The sequence below is a fragment of the Pollicipes pollicipes genome, unplaced genomic scaffold (genome assembly GCF_011947565.3).
Source record: "Pollicipes pollicipes isolate AB1234 unplaced genomic scaffold, Ppol_2.1 Scaffold_3087;HRSCAF=3621_pilon_pilon_pilon, whole genome shotgun sequence".
Lineage (NCBI taxonomy): Eukaryota > Metazoa > Arthropoda > Thecostraca > Pollicipedomorpha > Pollicipedidae > Pollicipes > Pollicipes pollicipes.
Window position 1 is genome coordinate 38,494,440 of NW_023596225.1, and position 22,019 is coordinate 38,516,458.

The 22,019-nt window shown below is 51.3% G+C and overlaps 1 protein-coding gene across 4 annotated transcripts; it reads left to right on the plus strand.

Annotated features, from left to right (window-relative positions):
* The first annotated feature begins 2,539 nt into the window (after positions 1–2,539).
* LOC119089580 (Extracellularly regulated kinase 7) lies at positions 2,540–21,665 on the plus strand. Of its 4 annotated transcripts, XM_037212330.1 has the most exons (12): positions 2,540–2,566; positions 8,770–8,890; positions 9,111–9,310; positions 13,441–13,660; positions 14,722–14,852; positions 16,051–16,220; positions 16,466–16,627; positions 17,032–17,205; positions 17,498–17,695; positions 18,054–18,286; positions 20,573–20,748; positions 21,259–21,665. In XM_037212330.1, the coding sequence occupies exons 3-12, from the start codon at positions 9,194–9,196 to the stop codon at positions 21,361–21,363; spliced, it is 1,686 nt and encodes a 561-aa protein (XP_037068225.1). In that variant the 5' UTR covers positions 2,540–2,566; positions 8,770–8,890; positions 9,111–9,193; the 3' UTR covers positions 21,364–21,665. The 4 variants fall into 4 exon arrangements, with proteins under 4 accessions (XP_037068225.1, XP_037068224.1, XP_037068226.1 ...); XM_037212329.1 differs by lacking the exon at positions 2,540–2,566 and having other exon boundaries at positions 8,684–8,890; XM_037212331.1 differs by lacking the exon at positions 2,540–2,566 and having other exon boundaries at positions 8,684–8,890; positions 21,265–21,665.
* The last annotated feature ends 354 nt before the right edge of the window (positions 21,666–22,019 follow it).

A 22,019-nucleotide genomic window follows, 5' to 3' on the forward strand; every position in this document is an offset into this window, starting at 1 on the left:
CCGTCCGCCGGCGCGCTCCGTCAGCCGACGCCCGCGCTCTGGGCGTCGGCTCTGCAGACAGCGGCCGTGTGCGGCCGCCCGGCAGGGGTGTCACATCGGGCGTCCAGTGTGTCAGTGGGGCGACACGCCCCCGCAGCCGGGCGGAGCTGAGCGCCGCGCGGCGCTGTGGAAGAGTCACTATTTATTCAGACTGCTACTGTGCGTATTAGACAAGAGAGTGGAAGTATCCGAGAGTTGGTTCTTTTGTTATAGGATCGTCAGTGTATAATCGTATGACGTATGGACAGATGTTGCTGGGTGCTGCTATGTGATCCGAGAACCGCTCCTCTAAAAAGGTGTCTCAGTTGGCTGTCAGTGCGTTCTGAACGTATCCTGCATGGCTTTGGGCTGGTGACGCCTGTTATCGCAGAGGAATAGCTTGAGTCCTGTGGAGGAAGCTTTGCGAGTGAGGTGGTACTCTTGTAATAAACTATGTGCGATTTATTTGGCTTTTTGCTGATAGATGATGTCGATTGAAGGTGTTGGACGTACCAAAAAACAAGCGTTTTGGAGTGGGATACACGAAAGTGAGAGCACACTGCCCTTATGTGTTTGTTATCTGTTGTTTTGCCAGGCGCTTCTATTTGAACTGGCGTTCTTACCAATTTTGACCTTGACATAGGCCATATGGGACACGTGTGCACGGTGCCTCCATCACGCCAGCGTCAGTGCTATGCCCGATGACGGCGCGCAAGCGGCATTATATCAGTTCTGCGGACTTTACGGGAGTGAAAAGTGCTTTTGTGATCATACTTATCTCCGCACGTTATGAAAAAATCAGTCTTATATGCCCTATCTCTTGGATCTTGGGGCAATAAAAGTCGGGAGGGACGAGGTTCGGGACATCAGTTTCATTTAAATGCTAGAATTGACTAAACGTGGAATAGAGTGCAAGGACTTCAGTTTCCACCGAACACTTGCCAGCATGTCATTGGTGGCAGCGTAGCGCAAACGCTGGTGTTTTTCGTGTTTAACTGGATGTTGTACCAGAGTTTTGTAAGGAATCACCCGACTAAATGCTGCATTACCTTTTCAGCAGGCATTGACTATCAGCAAACTCCTTCGTATCTCATAGGGAATTGGCAAAAGAGTCCTCCGTCGTATCGAGCCCGAACGCACCAGCTCGCAATTATGGACCTGGCGCGCTGCCAACTGTGCCTCAGATTCTGAGTGGCGTGCTTCAAAAGTCGGAAAGTTATTGACACTGTGCATGATAACATTGAACCGGCACGCCGTGGGAGCTCGGCCCCTCTAGACAGAAGGTTAACAGACATGCGCGAGGTTGCGCAACAACTTTGCATTTGGTGCCAGACTCATCAAACTCGGCGGGAAGGAATTCGATCAACAACCCCCCGAAAAGCATGTCCGTAACACCCCAACTGTGTAGGCTGGTAGGAAAAACGTCATGCAGCACTCGCGCGAGCAACGCGTTTTGGTAGGGGCTGCTTTAATACCGTCATACCTAAACTGTAGAGCGCCGAGTTCAGCTAGAAAATGGCGAATCCAAAACTCGGGCTGTCTGTTAGCTGAAGTACAAATTCACCCCGTGAAACGGGAAACGGGCACGTTTGTTCTCAACGCGACGATACGAACCGCGGCGAAACATGGCGCGCCACGATACCATCTGGCAGACGCGGCCCGGCTACCAGCTCGGCCGGTTCAGCGGAATGCCGCACAGCCACTGTCTCGGCGCGCGGTCTACGGGCGCTTCGTCAGCTGAGCCCGACGGGGCGCGGCGGGGAGGTCAGGGAGGTCAGCCCGGGCTGGCAGCGGAATACGTCCGGACGGCCGCCTCATAATCAGCCCCTGATGAAGCAGCCGTGCCCAGGCCAACCCCATGTCTTTCCATCATGCATCATGTGGCCGCCTGAAAACACGGGATGAAGGCTGCCGAATCATGGCCGTTAACTCCACACACCGACTGCACGCGGCGTGTAAACGGTTTGACGCCGTATTGGCTGTATAAATGAGGCGCGGCTTGGCGTATTATCATAGTGTCATGATCGAGCACTTACTTCTTCGAGTTATTGCTTAAGACGGAGCCCAGACTAATGATTCAGAGAAAGCAAAGGGTGAGATTGCAAAGCGAATTGTACAACCCGGGTACGTTCGTCATTCAGTTGAGGGGCTTCAGCCTTCCCCACCCCGCCCCCTAACTTTTAGAAGGAAGTGGAACAAATCTGGCGGGAGGCTAGCTTGCTGGCATAGTTTTGGGGGCATATTTTGGGGGCATCTTTCATCATTTTTCATCCTTCAAACCCCAACCTGTTTTGCGAAACTACGCCACAGGCGCAACTGTGGCGCACGAATACAATAACGAATGCTTCCTTGAATGCCTCCTCGAATGCCTCTTCAATGTTTCGTAAAGCTTTAATACGTTTGCTTGGTGGTAGCATATGGAAGCCCGTGACATGTTCAGCGTGGATTGTGAGGCAAAGTGGTTTTTTAGTGATGTTCGTCAGTTGTGATGTCGCGGCCGGCAGGTTGTACTGATGGAATGGTGTCATCTCAGTTTCATCTCACCATGGTGCGCATTGTTGACGATATTTATGAGGGTTGATTGCTTTCTTTTTTAGTCGGCATTTTTTAACTTGGTTCCACAAATATTCCTTTTTGACGTCTATCCATGGCTGTAAGCATGTCACGTTGAATATCTCCATGCATCCCAGCTGCAATTGCATTGAGCTTGCCTTGCAATTTTGAACAGCCTGTCGGGCTCTATTCTTCCTTTTTAGGTCTGAGGTTATCCACCGTTCTTCGTTTGGCTGTGTGACTTCGCGTTTAACTGATTGAAGCAGTGGCTGTGTTCTGTATTGTAGCCTGCAGATATGGATGACTCGGTCGTACCTGCGTTGTTCAGAATTTTACCCACTTAGCATCTAAAAGCAGCGTGGTGAGGAGAGGAGATTCCATTTTGAATAATTTCAAATCTGTGGGGTCTTTATTTTGTTTTCTGGAGGTGGCCGATATAGACCGTGACATATATCGCAAGGTGGTCGAGAAGCGAGAGAAGTTTGTCGATAGAATGATCGTGAAAAACTTTATAGATATACACTGTCAATTTACATCATCACTATTTCCAGCGATGAACTAAACCCGATTTATGATCGTCCTCGCCATCGACCCCGCATCCACCCAGACCTGACCATGCCCCAAGACACGCTCGTGCCAGTCACACAAAGAACATCAGGATCAACAATGACATGGCGCTGATACCATGGGCCGTCGCGGGCTTACCAATCGATATTCACCGCCAGTAATCGAGCAGGTGATGTTGTCGGCTGGCGGGTGACGTCATTGGGGTTGCTGGTGCGGCCTTCAGTCAGAATGCAACACAGAAGCCATGGGCACACACCGCTGGGGAAGTGGAGGGGAGAGACGTCGCTGATATTCTGATATTGATCTGTGTACGCGCACGTCACCCCAGTCAATGTATTTTTAATCGCGGCCCCTTCCTACCTTGGATGCACACGAAAACAAGGCAGTCGCTGAATCCGGCAGTGCCTTGTAGAGGTCGATCAGCCTGATTGATACGCCATGTCCTCCACGCGTCTCTGTTTGCATAAATGTATTCAGACACTTTCTAGGGACGGTTTTGGGATCCCATTGTCTGCTAGATATAGCTCGCGTGGCAAACTATAGCGGGTACCCACTAACTGATCCCAATGACTTGATAGAACGCTACCAGTTCAGCGGACCATGTCGCCAAAATACTATCCTAACGTTTCCGCAGCGCTGCGGTGCGGCTGCTCATGCCAGCTTGACCCTGCCAGTCAGCCGCGCCTTTGCCGGCGTTGACGAGTCATGAAAGTGCGTTTTCTGGGACGCGAACTCAGATGTCTTCGCGCACATTCAGCCTCGTGAATATCACTGAGGTGCGAAAATCACTGGGTGCTCTGGTGTTATGGAGGGGAGCGGGTACGTGCGATGCCGCCTCTGTCAACACCAGCATCCACCCGTCACACAAGCAAAGACCATCGTTCCGACTAACAGAACTGTCATTCACTTCGTTGCCCCTCTGTCGAGATGCTTGTATCCGCCTCTGCCCCGTAAACCAAACATCGATTGCCACAATCGCCTGTGCCCTGCCGCCGCTCCGCGGTGCGGCGCGCCGCATGAGGGCTGACGCGCCCGGCGGTGCGGCGGCCGGCAGCACGTGCGGCGCGCGGCGCCCCACCTGGCCGGCCGGGAGTGGTCGATACGCGGCGCACAGGTGAATCATGTGGCATCGAGCGGCGTCACCGCACCCCTGCTCTCTCGGGCCGGTGCGGACGCACCGCGCCGTGCCGACATCCCCCGGCGGCGCCGCCAACTCCGACGCCCGCCCTCGCACAAACACGCAACCGGCTGCGGCGAGGAGGACGGGCTGGTATTGCATGGACAGTTCAGGCCGAGCCAGTTTTTGAGAGGCGCTGCAGCGGAGGTGTAGCAGCAGGTGCGAAGAGCATCACATGTGGACGGCGAAGGCGGCACCTAGGTTCGAGAACTATCGGTGCTAAATATATCATTGCACTTTTCTGCTTGCTTGTACCATGACTTGTGGTTTCTTGCAGATGCAAATACTGCACTCAAACCAAATAATGATATTATATATATATATATATATATATATATATATATATATATATATATCATAATCTTAGCATTCCTTGATTCCATCGACATGATTCTGATCGCATATTGGCGTGACTAGGATGCCTCGTGCCATTGCATCACACAACAGACCGATTAAAGACAACAACTCGCGACGGGCTGATCCCATTAGGGTCGCAAATGCATAACAGTCGCACGCAGGAACAGTCGCGACAAGGTGTTTTCCTAATCGCGCAAAGAAGCTGGTGTGACAAGATTGGTTATTGAACGTTGCAAAATGGCCTTGGCAGATGACGCTTTAGAAGCATTTATTTACCGTGAATTGTGATCGCAGTGAAAATGAAATGGCTCTCGGGTGTAAGCTGGATATCCGTTTCAAATCATAATGCTCCCGCTCAATTACCCAAACGCTTCCAAATTGTGCGACACAGCCCGCCAAAGAGGCACTAGTTTAGGCGGCTCAATGCAAAAGGCACGCAATGTACATCGCCTGGTAAGCCCACATCACCGCCTTTGCCTAGAAAACGTAAAACGCATCCATCACTCTTCCACATGGGAGTGTGCTAAAATTCCATTATGCTTTCGGAACATGTATTTCCTTGGCTTCGGTATTTTGTGGCGCTTACAGCTACATATTTCATCAAATCTACGGTGTTGAGCTGTCGTGACAGCGTACCAGGGGTAAACATCAAACGCGCTTGCTTGTAGCCGGGTTTAGAACATGAACATTCATGCATGCCTTGTCAGAGCACACTGATGAATTTCCGAGCAACAGTTCTCGCTTTACGAATGCAGCTTAATTCCCTTTTAATACTTGCTATGCCTTTTATTACACAAGTGCTGTGCCATCCTGTATGTATTGAATCAGACAGTGATGCATTTGCATTACTTAGTGGTACATTCACATGTACTTCACAGAGGTTATTATGTTGTTTTGGTTTACAGGTGTTATTACAGGTATTTTGTATTTTGTGGACCCGTTTCTCCATGTCCTGGGGACTGAGTTTAGAAAGCACGCCTACATCGTGTAGATTCCGGCTCAGGTTTTGTCAGAATGGTAGGCGGCCCACGTCTGCACGGCTCGAGCTTTTGGCAGCGTCAGCGAAGGGCTTTTATCGGGCTTCCTGCGAGTGGTGCCGCGACGGCCCTCGTTTGGGATTTTGGAAGTTCTTTGAGACTTTAGCCCTTCCGAATGAGTAGTCTTTCTCAGAGCCAAGTGCTCAGATTATGTACCGATTCATAAAGTACGCCCGTTATTGAGGAAAGTGTCGCATTTTGGGCAGGCTATTGAAGCATGTCGGGACATCAACGATACAAAATGTATCGGCGCTCCACGCGTAACAGAACTGGGCGTGCTGGCTTGCGAGTGCAGATCTCTTCGCTGGGTGCAAGTCTGAGGAAATAAACGCAGGTTAAGTTTTTAAAAATCACGAGTATGATAATTTTTGGAGCCGATCTGAAGCAGAGCAGAGAGATTTGAAGCAGATCGTAGCAGCCACCCATTCACCCGACGTTTTGCATCAAAATGCCTGAGACAATTTTACGTGCCGACAGCGCTGTCTTTCATATCTCTCCGTAGTTATGACACTTTCTGACCATCGATAAGCTCAGCTTTGTGACACAGTTCGCATTCCTAATAATTTCGTGCTCCTTCAATATAGTCAAAACACGCAGTCTAATGCCTGCCTATTCCTGTTTTACGGAATGATTTAGACGACAAATAAGTGTTGCCGTCTGAACAGCTGTACAGAGCAGTGACGTCGCCTGGTGCGCTAGGACATGCACAAAGTTTCACAACGTCCTACTCGGCAAGCTCAACAGTACAACGATGGGCTCATTATCAGAAGACCATTGTTCGAGTCCCAGCAATTCCAAGACAAAATTCGTTTGTTGCGCGTGATGACTGAAAACTGAATGCTTTTCAGCCCCTCTCAGGACCCAGCAACATCGAAAAACGGCCGAAAAATTGACACCACAACGTTACGAACACACTAACGCACCATACGAGAACGACAGCCCTAACAACTATTGCACGGGCATCTGCTTATTGCAGTCGTAAGGAGACACTATCAACCGGTTTTGCGCTTGTCAGATATTTGTCACTAGGTTTTGCTGCCCGACCATAGATAGCATGATGACAATTTCAATTTGACTGACATCAGCACTTTTAACCGGTACCACCATCAACATACTAATATTTGCATCCCCCAGATGTCACTTGAGTCGCTATGATTTAGGATTCGTGTAATGGCCATCACGCTTACTCTGAGCCATCCACGATCAATTCATCAATCACGTATCATGAATAGCCGTTGAATGTTTAACCCTGAAAGAAAGTTCCGGTGTCGAAAAAATCTGAAAACCAAACGGCTGAAATCCTTTTTGTAAGGAATGGTACCCAATTCAGGTGATTTCGCCATTTACACCAAGACGCAATGTCGTCAATAGACCCAGCAGCTCGATACTCGTTCGGCAGTGGACTTTTGATTGAGCTCAAAAAACTGCGCACGTGTGCGCCGGGACCAGATTGCCTTAAGCGCAAAAACTAACACCGGCACGTCACTTTCCCTAGGTCCTACCCCTGCTAGTGATTGAATGATTAATGGAGTTGTTGTAAGTTCATAGCACGTAAAATGGTCTCCAACATTTCCCCTAAAAGTTGCGTAAGAGATAAATTTACTGATTTCACCACGATGAGCGCACAAGCTGAACTACGAAGGTCTACGATGGAACCCATAGCATGCCAAGTCGCGAGAACCAATCGTTGTATGAATATGGGTATGTTACCAGCTTGACAAACGTAATTCAAGTGGTCTTAAATGTAAATAAAACGGCGCGGATATTATTCATCGACCACAATATGCCATTTTAACAAGTCCCGCAAAGCAACCAACTTCCACCAAAGTGAAACTTTGCCTTGATTTCACCAGAAAGCACGTAAATAAATAAAAAGGTGCAATAAAAAGCGGGAAACTTGTTCCAAACTTCATGAAGACCAGCCCCAACCGACTCCACCTTACCAATAATTTCTAAGTGAGAAAATTATATCGATTTGGTATGCGAAAACTTTAAGACTAGACTTATCAAAGTTAGGCTCTTCAGCCTAAGTCTTGAGGAAGCAAGCGCCGCTCTTATCCCCCCCCCCCTCCCCCCCCCTGTTCCTGCACTTATGGATCGCGCTGAAACGCGTTCAAGACGGTGTGACGTCACCATGCCACCGCTTCGCGCTACTGCGTTGAAGTCACCAGAAAAAGCTCCCATGGTTTTTGGCTTGTAATTTCCGAGCCGCTTGAGATTAAGACATACAACTTGGGGCTGTTTTTAATGAGCCTCTTACAATATTGCCAAAATATAATACCTAGTGCAGTAAATAACGGCTCCACAAAGCAGTAGCGCAGCCAGCATTTCGCCCCGGAGGGAGCCAGATCGTGGCATGGATGGCCCCCTCTTTATCGGAATAGGGGCCCTGTCCACACTTAAGGCAAGGGCTGCCTGCGTCGGACTGTACGGAGTGTTGATGGCGGGAACACAAGCGCAGTTAAATATTGCTCAGTTTTGCTACAAATCACGTGCATAATTGGACCAAACCATTGAGAAAGATTTGGTCGCGTATAATCTTCACGTAAAAAAAAAAAAATATCGAAAGATTTTCATGTGTACAGCACGAAACGAGCAGCACCCGATGGTGCTTGTATTATCGTTGCACTTTGGTCCATATAGCTTTACGGCCGGAGAGAAAGCGCGAAAGGTACGGTGTTTCAGGTGTGCGGGGTTTGCCTGTGATGGGAAAATGCTTTTGAAATGAGAACTTCTTGCTTGCTATAAGAAACAAAAGTTACGTCACTTGGTGCACGCAACTGCTTCGAACAATGTAATGCAATGGAATGTTGGCAGAATTTGACGTTTTGACCAGCGCGATTCCAAAGCACCGATTATTGATCTCTTCCCAGCCAGAAGCACCACCAGCCGTCACTGCTAACTTAGTTGTTATGGCGACCAGGAATTCTCAAAACATATCAGCTGAGATCAGCTGAGACTCAGGTGTCGAAACCGACGAGCCGGACGAGCCCGGCGTCGACCCACTGGTTCGACGATCGCACGACAGGGGGCTATTCGATTCCTCTGTCTACTGTGCAGCGCAGGGCTGTTGCCAGTCGGTGCCCAGCGGCCGAGCTCCAGCCACGGGACGTTACCACCGGCCGAACACGCGATACTGACTGCCACATCGACTTTCGATACACCGACACTGCGACCGCTGGTGAGTTTACAAACATTCTGCATCCAATCGCAAGCAAAGCGTACATGTACCATTGCATGCTATTTTCGATGCCTTTTGGCTTTATACGGACGTGCTTCGGACATGTCTGTTTCGGTGAGGGGCCTTGGATGCACGTTGCGTTGCAATGCCAATGTTGTGTGGTAAAAAAGATTTGCTTAAGCCGCTCAGAATGTTGATAAATTGGTATGCTCGCTTGCAGCACTTCTTTTGAACACCGACACGAGAAGAGGACGAAATCTTACTTGAGCGAATCGAACACTACTTGGCCGACAAGAAGCAGAGATGCCGGTGGTGCAATCGAACAAGAAGAAACATAATTCGAAAGGAATGGACAAAATTAATGAAGTTGATAGTCATATTACTCAGCGGTACGAAATTCGGAAGAGACTCGGGAAAGGGGTAAGTATGCATCACGTGATAGTCATGTACCTTCTTTCGAAGCTGATTCCAGTCTTCAGTCTTCTTTGATACTCTTCAACATTTTGCGACAAGTAAAGCACCATGTCCGGCGTGGGCGAGTGAGGTCACAACGGACGGTTACCAGCTATCATCATGCAGTCATGCCAGAAATTCGCCTAATGGACCCGGCACCGTTGGCAAACGATACCAATGGGTTTGACCAGTGAGTTGGAAATCCGGCTGCTATGAGACGTGAACAGTCTGAGTCCGCTGGCATACCGTTCGCACCCTGTTTCTCCAGGTCACGTTACCTCGGCTAAGTGCCTGGCCAATCCTGGCAATTTCGGCGACCAAAATCAATGCAATTACAGTGACTTGGGCTTGTGGGGATCGTGACCAAACCATCGCGCAACACGCTGACGCTTTACGGTACGCTGGTCTCAATGAACGCCACAGAAGGCCCGTGTAGTCCCATGGACCAATCCGTCTCAGTTTAGGCCTCCTGGTCTTGCGTGTGAGATCGGTTTCGGGGAAAGGTGCCGCTGGTCGCTTTGCAACGAAAGCTGACACTCCGATGGGTGGGAAAGTTTTGAGATCTGTACATAGCGAGACGTACCAGGTATGCTCGTATACACTGTATAGTTGTTTTTCGGGTCCCCGTCCCTTTTGTTGGCTGATATCACACAAAAATCCTTACAAAAGTTCCAAAGTGGGTGGATGCGTGTTTTGCGTACGAGAGCGCGTGGCTGTCTACACGCATCGACCTCCACCTTTGTCCATTTTCGCCTTCAGAATCTTTTAGCTTTGCGTCGTAGCGACGTCGTCTCATCGTGATATAAATCTGGTTTCGACCCACGCTGCTAAGCTTTTTTCCACTAAAACTTGTACGTTTTGAAAACGTCGCAGGCGTTGTGCGCTTTCAGAACGTCGAATGGAAAACGTCGTTCTCCATGTTCATGAAATATCAGGGTTAAACTTTGGCGATATCATAAAGTCGCAAGTAAATTGATCTGATCGAACAGCTTCATGTATGCGTCTAACTATTTATCCGGCACGACATTAAAAAAGGTCATCTTGTTTCTGAAGCCTCCATGAATCTTCTATAAGTGGCCGCTAAGATACGCCGTCACACCTTTTAGAGGGCGTGACGGCCGGGCCGTGCCGTGCTGAGCCCGCCCGGCATTGAAAGCTTGCTCAAGATGAAAACTTTCTGATGTGACTCAAGCGGTGCTTGCGCAACATGCGGTCTGATGCGTAATAAGCTCGGATTGCGTTTGCTTGTATTATCACTCAACTTGTATTGAATGGCGAGGTGCGAAAATGCTTGTCTAATCGATGCTGTTCGCTTATCAGCTTCCGCGTTGCATCACGTGACATGTCAGCTGGTTGACAAACGCTTAAGATCTTTTCAATTTCCGGGGATGGAAATTACACGACGAAAAGACATTGTAACTTAAAAAATCAGGATTTCAGAGGTCAATGATTTGCGCCCATGCCATACACATGTCCAATTGAGTTATAACTTTATGCAGAACACTTTTTTCTTTGAGTTATTGGTCCAGGCGGATTCGCGCCCAGCTACTGGGAGAATCAAAGTGCGAGACCACGCAAAGATTTAGCACGCGATACCATGCTAATGATAAATGCTAAATATGATCAATTTAATATCATATTTTTAGATCAATTCGGCACGCATTTTGCTTACAGTATTTTTGGCGGTAGCACTTGAAAAGATGAAATGCAAAGGATGGCAGAAGAAAGGCATCACTGTGTTTTTGCCGGCAATTGACTTGGAAATGTTAGATACTAACACGGTGGGAACGGCTACATTTTAATTCAGACTTGGATGAGCGTGATCACTCGCAAATTCGTGCGGACAGGCCAGCAATGCAATACGTTAAGACAGCGGAATCCCACAAAACCATCACGAAAAAGGTTATTAGATGTTGCGAAGTCCGATGCCCGAAAGATGATTGTCGCAGTAGCCCTGCTGTTGTTGTAGCAGCTACTAGCTACCCTTGTGAAATGTGTCCCTATTTTTGGCATACGGACTGGTGTCGTTCGCGAATAAACGTTCCGTGCTAGCCTAATCAAACCTTATTTGGGTCGTGAATATTCAAGTTCGGAACAGCCAAAGAACAGCCCTTAAACGGACGTGTTAAATGAACTCAGTCCATTAAAACGTTTGGTTGATTACAGTCTCCTAAATACGCCTGCCATTGGGAAACGTCTCCTCGAATGTACATGGATACCGGACAGCAGCGCCACCCCAATAAGTCAGGCTACTTAGCCACCATGCAAATTTCAGTAATAACAGGTGCATTTTTTAAAGGCTCGCCTACTGAAGGGCTTAGGTATTTGCAGACAAATTTTTTGATCATGTTTGCAATATTGCAAAACCACCGCGGAGTTTCATCTAATCCTTGCCATAGACATGGTAAACTCACAATTTGGTCGTTCCGAAAAACCTGATAAAACGGATCGAGACCAGGCTTAGATCACCGCGATCTGACCTGGCAGCGACACAAGACTAACAGGCTATGACGGAGGAGAAATATAACAAGAGTATTGGCAAACGTGGTGGCCGATGTTCGCGGGCTGACGCATCCAACCGTTTTGGGGTGATTTTAAGAGTGTATATTAGAGCTCAGCACTGAAGGCAGATGAGGGCATGCAACCGGCTGTGCGGTGCGGGCGGAGGAACCCTCTATACCACACTAAGGGATGCAGCACTGTCCCGCCCAGAGGCGCTTCAGTAACCGACCGGAAAGCGGATAGTGGCACCTTTTCAAAACGGATACCGAATGCGGAGCCGAGAATCAAAAACTGAGAGAAATTAGACCATGAAAAGTATCAAAACAATTAAAAGCTTTTCGCAATCCCTTAGCCATGAGTACCGTAACCACAAATCAGTCACTGAGAACCCACTGATTTCGTCTGCTGAGATTGCCGGGATTGGCCGGACTCATACTGAAACAATTATCCGACAGGCACTTACGGCTTATCGCGCGCGTGCTGCATCGGTGAAACTCCGTCTGTTACTCTGAAACTCCGTCTGTTACACTCTCATGAAAGACGGTCTTTCAACGCATTGATCAGTCCTATTGGTATCGGTCAGCGAAGGTGTCTGGCCCCACACGCTCAGTTCTTGGCTTCATCTGCATTACAGGGATAGATAGCCCTTGCGTATTTTATGGCCTCGCCCCTCACACATTTCAGCGACCTTGCTGGCGACTGTAACGTAAAATGCTGCATCAAATTGTCACAATATCAGAAAATTCAGTTTTGTTTTATTTGGCTTGAGGGCGAACGGAACAATGGCCTGCCATGTCATACCTGATCGATAACTGACTGACGTACCAGCACCCCAGCCCAGACCCCCATCCTTCCCTGATTGATCAATCGGCTCCCCTCCCTCCCCTCCCTTCCCCTCCCCTAGAGGTCAGGCAAATGCCAATAATGAGGGGAGGGGTAGGATTACCCCAGCCACAGGTATGGCCTTAACACTGGAACGCGGAACACGATGCTGTCATGTGTATTGCAATGCTACGTTCTTGTGGGGTCGTCGCGATTTGTTGATGGCTACGACATTTACGTCATTAAATGTAACAACATTACTTAAGTGACGCCTTTATCATCGTTGATGATAACACATGTGATAGACAGCAGCAAGAGTGGTTGTTGATTTGAACTGAACCGAGGATATTGTTGACCCCGAAGGAAAAATAGACGTCAACAGTATTGTGAAAACTAAAATATCTTGAAAACACAATACCTAGCACTCTATCCTCAATCATTCCGCATGTTGGATCTGATAAGGAACATTATTAGTTTACAATCATTTGTGTATTCATTATTGCTTGGTAGCTTATACATAGCCAAGGAAGCGCTTAGCAAACCTACACATTTTAAATACAATACCGAGTGACTACAGCCATCCATTTCCCTCCCACACAGGGACCACCAACCTTTTATTCAATCAAACGCAAATCGACGGCACTTTCCGACTGGCCTTCCCTGCACACGGGCGCGTTCTCCTTTACCGGTCTAACAGCCATGCCCCTGGAGAGGCGTCACCAGGCGTCATCACCGCACTAACCCCGCGTCATCAACTGCACGCCCATCCGCAGGCGTACGGCATCGTCTGGAAGGCCATCGACAGACGCTCCGGTGACGTGGTGGCCCTGAAGAAGATCTTCGACGCCTTCAGGAACCCGACGGACGCTCAGCGCACGTTCCGCGAGATCCTGTTCCTGCAGGAGTTTCGGCACCACCCTAACGTCATCCGGCTCCTGAACGTCATCCGAGCGGACAGCGACCGCGACATCTACCTCGTGTTCGAGTACATGGGTGAGCGAACGCTTTGAGAACTGGAGATACGTTGAGGCAGAGAGGCAGACAGACAGGATGGTAACCTTACATTTGAACACTCGCTGGTCGGATGATTTACCGCTCACTGTGTTTCAGCTCTGTGATCATGAAATCTGACTTGTGAACAAAACGGCAAACTAAGCCAGCGTTTGGGCGAAGTGATAGCTAAAAAAGTGTTGCCGAAGTGTGCGTGCGCCGCTTCTAAAGAATGACAAAAACAACGTTTCCAGACGGGTGTACAAAAAAAAGACCGCATTCACTCCGCGATATGTCATTAAAAGCCCGATCGCTGGCCGCATTCCTCGCGTGGCTGAATGTTTGATGTCGCACACACGCACGCGATGGGCCTCTCGGACAGACTGTCGGGCGCGGAGACAGACCCTTCGTCACGAGAGGGAGGGGAGGGTATCAAATTTGTTTCGGACCGCTGCGGATTATGCGAAAGCGCCCAGAATCTAGTGCGAGCCCTTTGGTTCAGAGGCGAACATGACCCGGTGCCCCCCTCCCCGCCCTTTGGCTACGTCCCTGTAGCCGGGGAGACAATCTGCCGTTTACTGGGCTCGAGTGAGCGAGCTTTCTAACACCAGTCGTGTATTAATGCACGGGTGAACATAACCTGCGTTGCGAACATTCATGTTAAGGATGTCCACCGCACTTCGTCGTGTGCCCCTTACTTTAAAGCAGTGGGTTCAGTAGTCATGTTTGCGTCCGGTGGCTACAGCAGTCATGTTCGCGCCCGGCGTCTTCAGTCGTCATATTTGCGCCAGACGTCGCAATTCGGCCGGTGTAAAATTTCCTTCACCGGCATTCGGCCGGCGCAGAATTTCCTTCGCCGGCATTCGGCCGGCGTAAAATTTCCTTCACCGGCATTTGGCCGGTTCCCTTCACCGGCATTCGGCCGGTGCAGAATTTCCTTCACCGGCATTCGGCCAGAATACCATCCACATCATGAACCGCTGAGCCATCCTGGTCCTGCCTTACTATTACAGCTATTTAAAATGTGAACAAATTCCATCATGTCTCGTCGCGTTCTGCCTCAGACACGGACCTGCACCATGTCATCAAGAAACAGGGCATTCTGAAGGACATCCACAAGCGGTACATCATGTACCAGCTGTTCCGGGCCACCAAGTACTTACACTCGGCTGAGGTCATTCACCGCGACCAGAAGGTCAGTGTCGGCGGCGGGGGGCGGCGTCCAGGGCGGCCCAGGTCACTGACCGGCCAATCGACCGGCCGCTGGCGGCGCCGCCGGCCAGACGGCCGGGGAGGCCCGGCTCGGCCGCCCGCGCGGCCGCCTCTAACCGGCGACGGTCACGAGGGTCGCAGGAAGGCCGCCGCGTCGGAGCCGACGCACGCAGCCGTTCTCAGAACACCGGCCGTGACTGAGCGGCTGTCCACATGAGGCCGGGCGGGCTTCACGGAACAGCATCACGAGGCGGGGCCGAGGACGGCGCCGGCCCGGCCAGCCGACGGTGACCGGCGTTAGCCCGCGGTCGGCGATGGCGCGCGCCCTTCGGGGCCTTGGCGCCGCCCGCTGGCCGCTGGTATGCCGACCGGCGGGGTCGATGGCGCTGATGGCGCCACGACGTGGGGCACCGGCGATCCGGGTCACGGCCGCCGCCCCGGGGCATGCCGCCGGGCCTGGCCGGGCCGCCACCGCCACCCGCCTGGCGATCAGGCCGGCCCAGCGTTTGTTGTTCCGTCGGTTTCGGCGAAGTGAGCATTCAGGCGCGACATGATGTCCAAAGCCAGCCATGTAATTTATCGCGCTAGTTCGCAAGCTTTTAATGGCAAAGACAACACTTGTCGTCCTCGCCGAGGCAAACCATCAGCGCCGACATGCATGACCTCTATCGCCAATTAGACGATTGGCTACCGTTGTTCACAGGTTTTCGGAGTGTACGAGGGGAATTTTAAAGGTGCATCCCGGGCAAACCCCAAAAATGACACACGAACTGCCATCGAAGACAGTGATGTGGGAGCAAGGCTGGTGGCCGTGACAACCTTAGTGGTAGCATTTAGTCATTGAATTGTTCTGTGAAATTTTTTCTTCTCTTTTCGTACCCGAAAAGGCTCTATGGAGATCTGTGAATTCATCGATAATGAATCTGGACTCACACTGCTCAAAATATGAAATCGCCGTGTGACATTGCTCCCGTGCTTATCCTTAACAGACACCGTGAAGTACTAAATGACTCAACATTAGTAAAAAAACAAACAAACAACAGACTGGTTTAAATTCCTGGTTTCAGCTGCTCACTCGCTTAAAGGAATTTCCCCCCCAACTGAGATCGGTTACAAAAATAACGACAAAATGTCTGCAGTCAATGGCTCGGCGGTCTGACCCGCCGCCCGCATTCCAACAGCCGTCGAACATTCTGCTGGACGCCGACTGCAATGTGAAGGTGGCTGACTTTGGCCTGGCGCGGTCCCTGAGCACGCGGGAGCCCTGCGACACGGAGACGGAGCCGCCGCTCACCGACTACGTGGCCACACGCTGGTACCGGGCGCCCGAGATACTCCTTTCGGCCAAATCGTAAGTACGGTCTCGCGCAGATACGGTTCCCTCGCTGCCGCCGCGCCTGTTGTTGAACCCTGCACGAGTTTTTCAGGGCGTATGATTGAGAAATTAGCGCGCCCAAAGTTGGAAGGTTAATAAAACTACCAACTTGCGTGCCTCTACACTTCAAGATAACTTGACATCTTCAGACCATGTAGTGGAAATGAATGATGTGTTGTGCTTACGGACAGTCTGGCCGGTGACACGACCCTCGCCTCCAGCTACACAAAAGGCGTGGACATGTGGAGCCTGGGCTGTATCCTGGCGGAGATGCTGCTGGAAAGACCGCTCTTCCCCGGAACATCCACCATCAACCAGATCGAGCGCATCATGGCCACCCTGGACACGCCCTCGCCGCAGGACGTGGCATCCGTCTGCTCGGGGTCAGTGACCTCAGTCTCTTCCGGCAGCTGGAGCTGCTCCGCGTTTGCTTTCGAGTTTTGGCGAGATGGGATGATTATATGCGTTATGTGATGCCGTGATGCTACGTTGCATGACGATGATATTTGCTGATGCGATGATGCTTTGTGATGATGATAGATGTAATGTGGCCTATTGGGGTGATTAAAACCGGCTGGCTGGGCCGCCGACTTCAGGTTCGCCTTCTAACGAGTGACAATTGCCAGTTCATCTCAGGTGTGCTTTCTCCTTACCGACCCTAAAATCTCAGGCACGGCTCCTCCCGAGTTGTCTTGAACTGCTGACCCGGCTTGTGCCTCCTCCCCGGCGACCCTTAACTGCTACCCTCAGGCAGGCCTTCCCGCTGACCCCGACCCGCTGACCTCAGGTACGCCTCGTCGCTGCTGGACAGGGCCGTGCTGACCCACCGGCGCCCCCTGACGGCCGTGCTGGCGTCGGACGTGCCGCCGGATGCTCTCGACCTCGTCACCAAGCTGCTTGTGTTCAACCCCAGCCGCCGCCTCACCGCCGACGAGGCGCTCCGGCACCCCTACGTCAAGGGGTCAGCCCGCCCGCCGCGTGTCACGCTTGCGCCAACACGGACAGGCTGTGGTCGTCGTCTCGCAGCGGGTGGTGTGTGTTGAGGCATGAAAGGTCTCATCGATCATGCGGTTGAGCTCTTCGACGGAGCTTGCGCACCTCGGAGATATGAGTCAACGTTGCGAACAGACTGGCTCACATGATTTTGAGTAAAATAACCCAACCACGACGGTGGTTCACTTTGGCAGCTCTGTTCCCAGCCACGCGTGTTCCGCTCTAGCGACGACTGACGGACGTCTGGTGTCTGTTCGCAGCTTCCACAACCCGTCCAAGGAGCCGTCGTTCGGCCGCGCCATCGTGCCGCCGGTGGACGACAGCGTGCAGCTGAGCGTGGAGGCGTACCGCTCGCGGCTGTACGACTTCATCGCGCACAAGAAGGGGCACGCGCGCGGCGACCGGCCGCTGCCGCATGGACAGGCGTCGGGTCACACCGCCGCGCGCCACAGCACCGAGTGAGCCGAGTGGATGGCCCGACTGGAGGGTCGGGGACCGGGCTCGCCAGCTGGCTCGCTTTAACATGTAGAGTTGGCGGTCAATGGTGCAGCCGTCGTTGTGTGGTCTGTTTTCCTGCGGGGTTCTGGCACGTGTCGCGCGGAAGGCATGCTCAACCCGTTGTTTTCTGGGGGTAACAAAAGGGCTTGGCAAATCATGTGAAAAGGTTACATGGTTTCCCATTAGGACAGCCAGAAAATCCCCGCGTGAATGATGGGAGTGCGCAGCCTCACTACGATCGGTGCGTGCGAGCTGCAGCTGGTGGTGGCCTTCTCCCACGAACGGCACCGTGACACTGCCGCCGCCGCCTGTCGACAGCAGGAAGCGGCCGGTGGCGCACGTGGAGGTGGAGCTGGCCAAGAGCAAGCCGTACGACGCCGGCGACAGCAAGACGCCGTCGCCGACCACACGGCACACGCCGCCGTCGCCGCCGCGGCCGCCCAAACAGTCGGGCGACGGCGGCTCGCCGGCCGTGCGCGCCGCGCCGCGCTTCACCAGCGCCCAGCACCGGCACAGCGTGCAGAACGTCACCAGAGGCCAGGGCTACCCAGGTCAGGTCGTCCGGCGTCTAGGGTTTGCAGTGAACGATCTCCACTGATGTGAGCTGGCATTACACCTGGCCGGGTCTGACACTGCGCTCACGTGTGCTTGGTGACGTACGTACTCAGTGTTGACTTATTATTCTACGCAGGCTTTAAAGAGCAAAGGAGATGAGGTGACAGGCACGGCCGTTTGATGTGTCAGTCGCTTTGTTTGCGTGACGCAAGACGCATGCATGACCCCATTCCCGGCGGGGAGGAGGGGAAGGGCGGTTCCGTCCGCTCCGCTTTTCTGTTGTTTTTTTTCGGAGCGGGTTGAAGCAGATCGTTTAAATCCCTTGACCTTTTCTCAACTACTTTTCTACGTATGACGAGTAACTTTAGGGTGCATGGCGCGGACAGAGGCCGCTCCAGGATACGCTTTTTGGAAGGATGGAAAGTAGCTTGGCAGTGGGCGTCAGTGCTGATCATAATAACCACAACACTTTTCTTGGACGCATATAACGTAGATAACTTCGCTCAAACCATGTTCCAAGATCGCTGCGTGTTCATTCTCGGGCAAAGATTATGGAGGCGCAAATCCTGGGATCCGCGTTGTCTTTTGTTGTTGATATAGCATTTGCTTTAAAGCTATCGTTTGTCGAATATCAGGCCAGCTTGTGGTGTGGCGGGCTCCCGTGGTGTGTATCCTCTCTGTAAACGTTTGTCTCCAAGGTGTTCATAAAATTTCCCTGCACAGAGGCTACAAGACATGTGGTATACCATATCGTTCCGAATGCATTTTCATTTAAACCGATCGATAAGTGTAGGAAGCCCTACTCCCAGTTGGGCAAGCGGAAGTCTCGAGGGGGCTCTTGAGGGCTGATCGAGCTGGCATGGACTTACTGGGACCACCATTCCTCGCTACCACAAGGTCGTGCAAACCCCTCGATGGTGTGGTGGCATTCGCCTATCTGCTCAGCTTGTCATCTGTATAAGGGGGTTTAACATTGGCACAATTTGTCGGTTTCACCTCTCTAAGACTATTTCGCCAATTGTAAAAAAGAGAGGGCAGAGCAAGCGGAGGACCTCACTCTGTGTTGCGGGAAACTCGTTATCGAGGACAAGATAGCATTTTTGAACATGAATACGCTAACACGATTGTGGATGAGATGATGCACCCACCACTTCCACATATGGGATATCAGGACTGCTTTCTCAGTAGTCATGTGGTTTGCCAAATTATTACGCAGCATGATGGGGCGGGTCGTTTTCAGGCTCATTTTAGGTTTGAAGTACAATACAGTGGTGCACTTTCCACCTGGCTGTGCCACAAAATGGCTATCGGGAGTTGCTATCGACACATTTTGTGAGGTGTGTTCCAGAACGAAAGAAACATTGGAATGTGTTGACCGATTTTGGTAAAATACTTAACAATGAGCACAGCTTCAAAACGTTGAGTATTCGCCATATAACCAATGTCCCAATGCTTGCTTGATAACGTCATTTAATCCAGTGACTCTTGGCATACTTAGGCCGATTATTTTCATCGAACCCACAGTTCATAATGGCGAACGCCACGAGCTCACGGCCTTTCTTGCTGACAACAGCTCGAAGCATGTGCCAAAACGCATTGAGAGTTGGGGGTTGAGCGGTTGTAAATCTAAACAACAGCGCACAGATTATTCGCCGCCGACAACGTGTCATTTTGACAAAGATCCCCAGGGCACTAACTTCTATCAAATTGAAGGTTTGTCAACATTTCATTAAAATGAGTGATGAATGAAAATGAAATGAATGGATGAAAAGCTAAACGGAAATAAAAACAGCAGAATGCTGTGAATTTTATGGCGAAAAATCTCAAACGATCCTCGTTTTTGCGAGACCTTGAGAGCATCACCCAGATTTTGTTAAGACAATCTTAAGATTAGCCCCGTTTAAGTTGGGGAATGGCACCGCTCTCAGTCTTAAAGTGTTTGTATGGGAAGGAAGGGCAAGCACTTTTCCTGCCGCCTCCCCCCGTCCCCCCTCCCAGGCTCCGTCACTGTTTCTGTGGCTTTGACTTCGACAGCCTTGATGACGTCGCATGGCGAAATATATTGATTCGTTCTTTTGACTTCATTTCTCCTGACATCAGCGTAGGCTACCCAATTTATTTCAGTAATCCTAGTTCTGCCAAGGAGCGGAATCCTATATACCATGTTTCGACAGCTGTGTCTTTCCGTCGTTGGTTGAGAAGTGTTCGTTCATCAGGCGGGCCCGTCGTTTCGTGACATCTAAAGTAGCACGAATCTAACTCTGTCCGTGCCTGGCTCCCAGACGCTCGCTCGAGCAGCCTGCGCAAGCAGCAGAGCTTGGAGAGCGTGCTGACATCTGGCGGCAGCCGGTCCGAGTCGGCGCCGCGGCCCGGCCGGCCCGTGCTCTCTCAGCTGAAGGCCGCCTTCGTGCGCAGCCTCGACTACACTAACGTACGCAGGGAGAAGCCCGTCCCGGCCGTGAGTTGGGGCAGCCACGCCGGCTCCGTAGGAGACGGCAGGCCGCAGGCGTGTGTGGCGGCGTCGCGCCGGTCTTGCGCTGCTGCCAACATGAGTGCGGTTGGGATCACCTGTGTCGGATGCGAGAGGGTTGAGGTGGGGGATATTTCCGATGGAAGGGAAATCATGCTGCATTAGGAAATTGATTAATGGGATTCTTGAGATTCCAGAAACAGGAGTGTTTTTTTCTCAGCCCGTGCTCTGTTGCCTGCAAGCTGGTTAAGCCCACCGAAGTCGTTTGGTTAATGCGCTCGATAAGATAATATGAAGCAGTCAACAAAAACATCACTGATACAGCTAGTGAACTGTCTTCGTACGTGATGAACATAATTCCGCGGCTCTAGGAATTGTAAGGAAAAGGAGCTTCCAGCAACACGGACGTAAAGATGCGGGTGCCGAGGCAATCACTGCACCAGAGAGACAAGCAGGCCTGACTTCGGCTGACACTGGGCTGGTCGGCCGTGCCGGCAGGTGCAGGCTGTGGTACACCACGGCGGCGTGCGGAGGTCGTCGGCTACGGGCGGCTCCAGCGGCCTGCCGCCGGGTCGACACCAGTACGGACTGCATCACAAGTGACACGGCCGGCTGCCAGCTCGGAGCTGGGCACGTCACCACGCGTTGGGCACTGCTGCCAGCTGGTGCCGAACGCAGCCACTTCTAGTTCTCTTTTCTGTCACTAGACGCGCACGCGGCGCCGCATGCTGTAGCGCGAACGGCTGGGAGGCTCAATGATGATGTTGGATGCGTAACATGTGTAATGCGGTGACTATACTGTCCGTAACGAAAATGGCGTCCAAAATCTTCCACTTCGCAAATAGGTCTGAGTAGTACGATATACTTATGAGGATAGCGTCATGAATACTAAAGGAATCGTGTGCTCCATGAGTTTGCGATCCTTGTCTGGGACTCGGCAAGACTATGGGGACCGACCACAAATTACGTTACGCATTTTATTTATTTTCCCCATCCCATCCTCCTGGTTACGCACTGGTCACGCTGGGTAAAACCCGCTCCTCGGAAATGCTGTGCTCGGCGTATGGTCCCGAAAAGGTAATAATACCTGTTTGCCACAAAACTTAGCTGGAGGTGTTGCACAAAAAGGGGCATATTGTTTGCCATAAGGGAAAGCAGACTCACGACCTACATCCATATAATATTGCCGCTTCAAGATTTTAAAGTATTGTAACACACCTACGTTGATCTTCAGCCACGCTTGAACGTGTCGTGACACG

What these genes read in the sequence shown, in the direction of transcription:
- LOC119089580 (XM_037212330.1), top strand. Translation starts at nt 9,194, where the DNA reads ATGCCGGTGGTGCAATCGAACAAGAAGAAACATAATTCGAAAGGAATG. An exon ending in CCTCGTGTTCGAGTACATGG is followed by an intron (nt 13,661 to 14,721) that starts GTGAGCGAACGC and finishes GTTCTGCCTCAG; the next exon opens with ACACGGACCTGCACCATGTC. An exon ending in ATACTCCTTTCGGCCAAATC is followed by an intron (nt 16,221 to 16,465) that starts GTAAGTACGGTC and finishes CCTCGCCTCCAG; the next exon opens with CTACACAAAAGGCGTGGACA.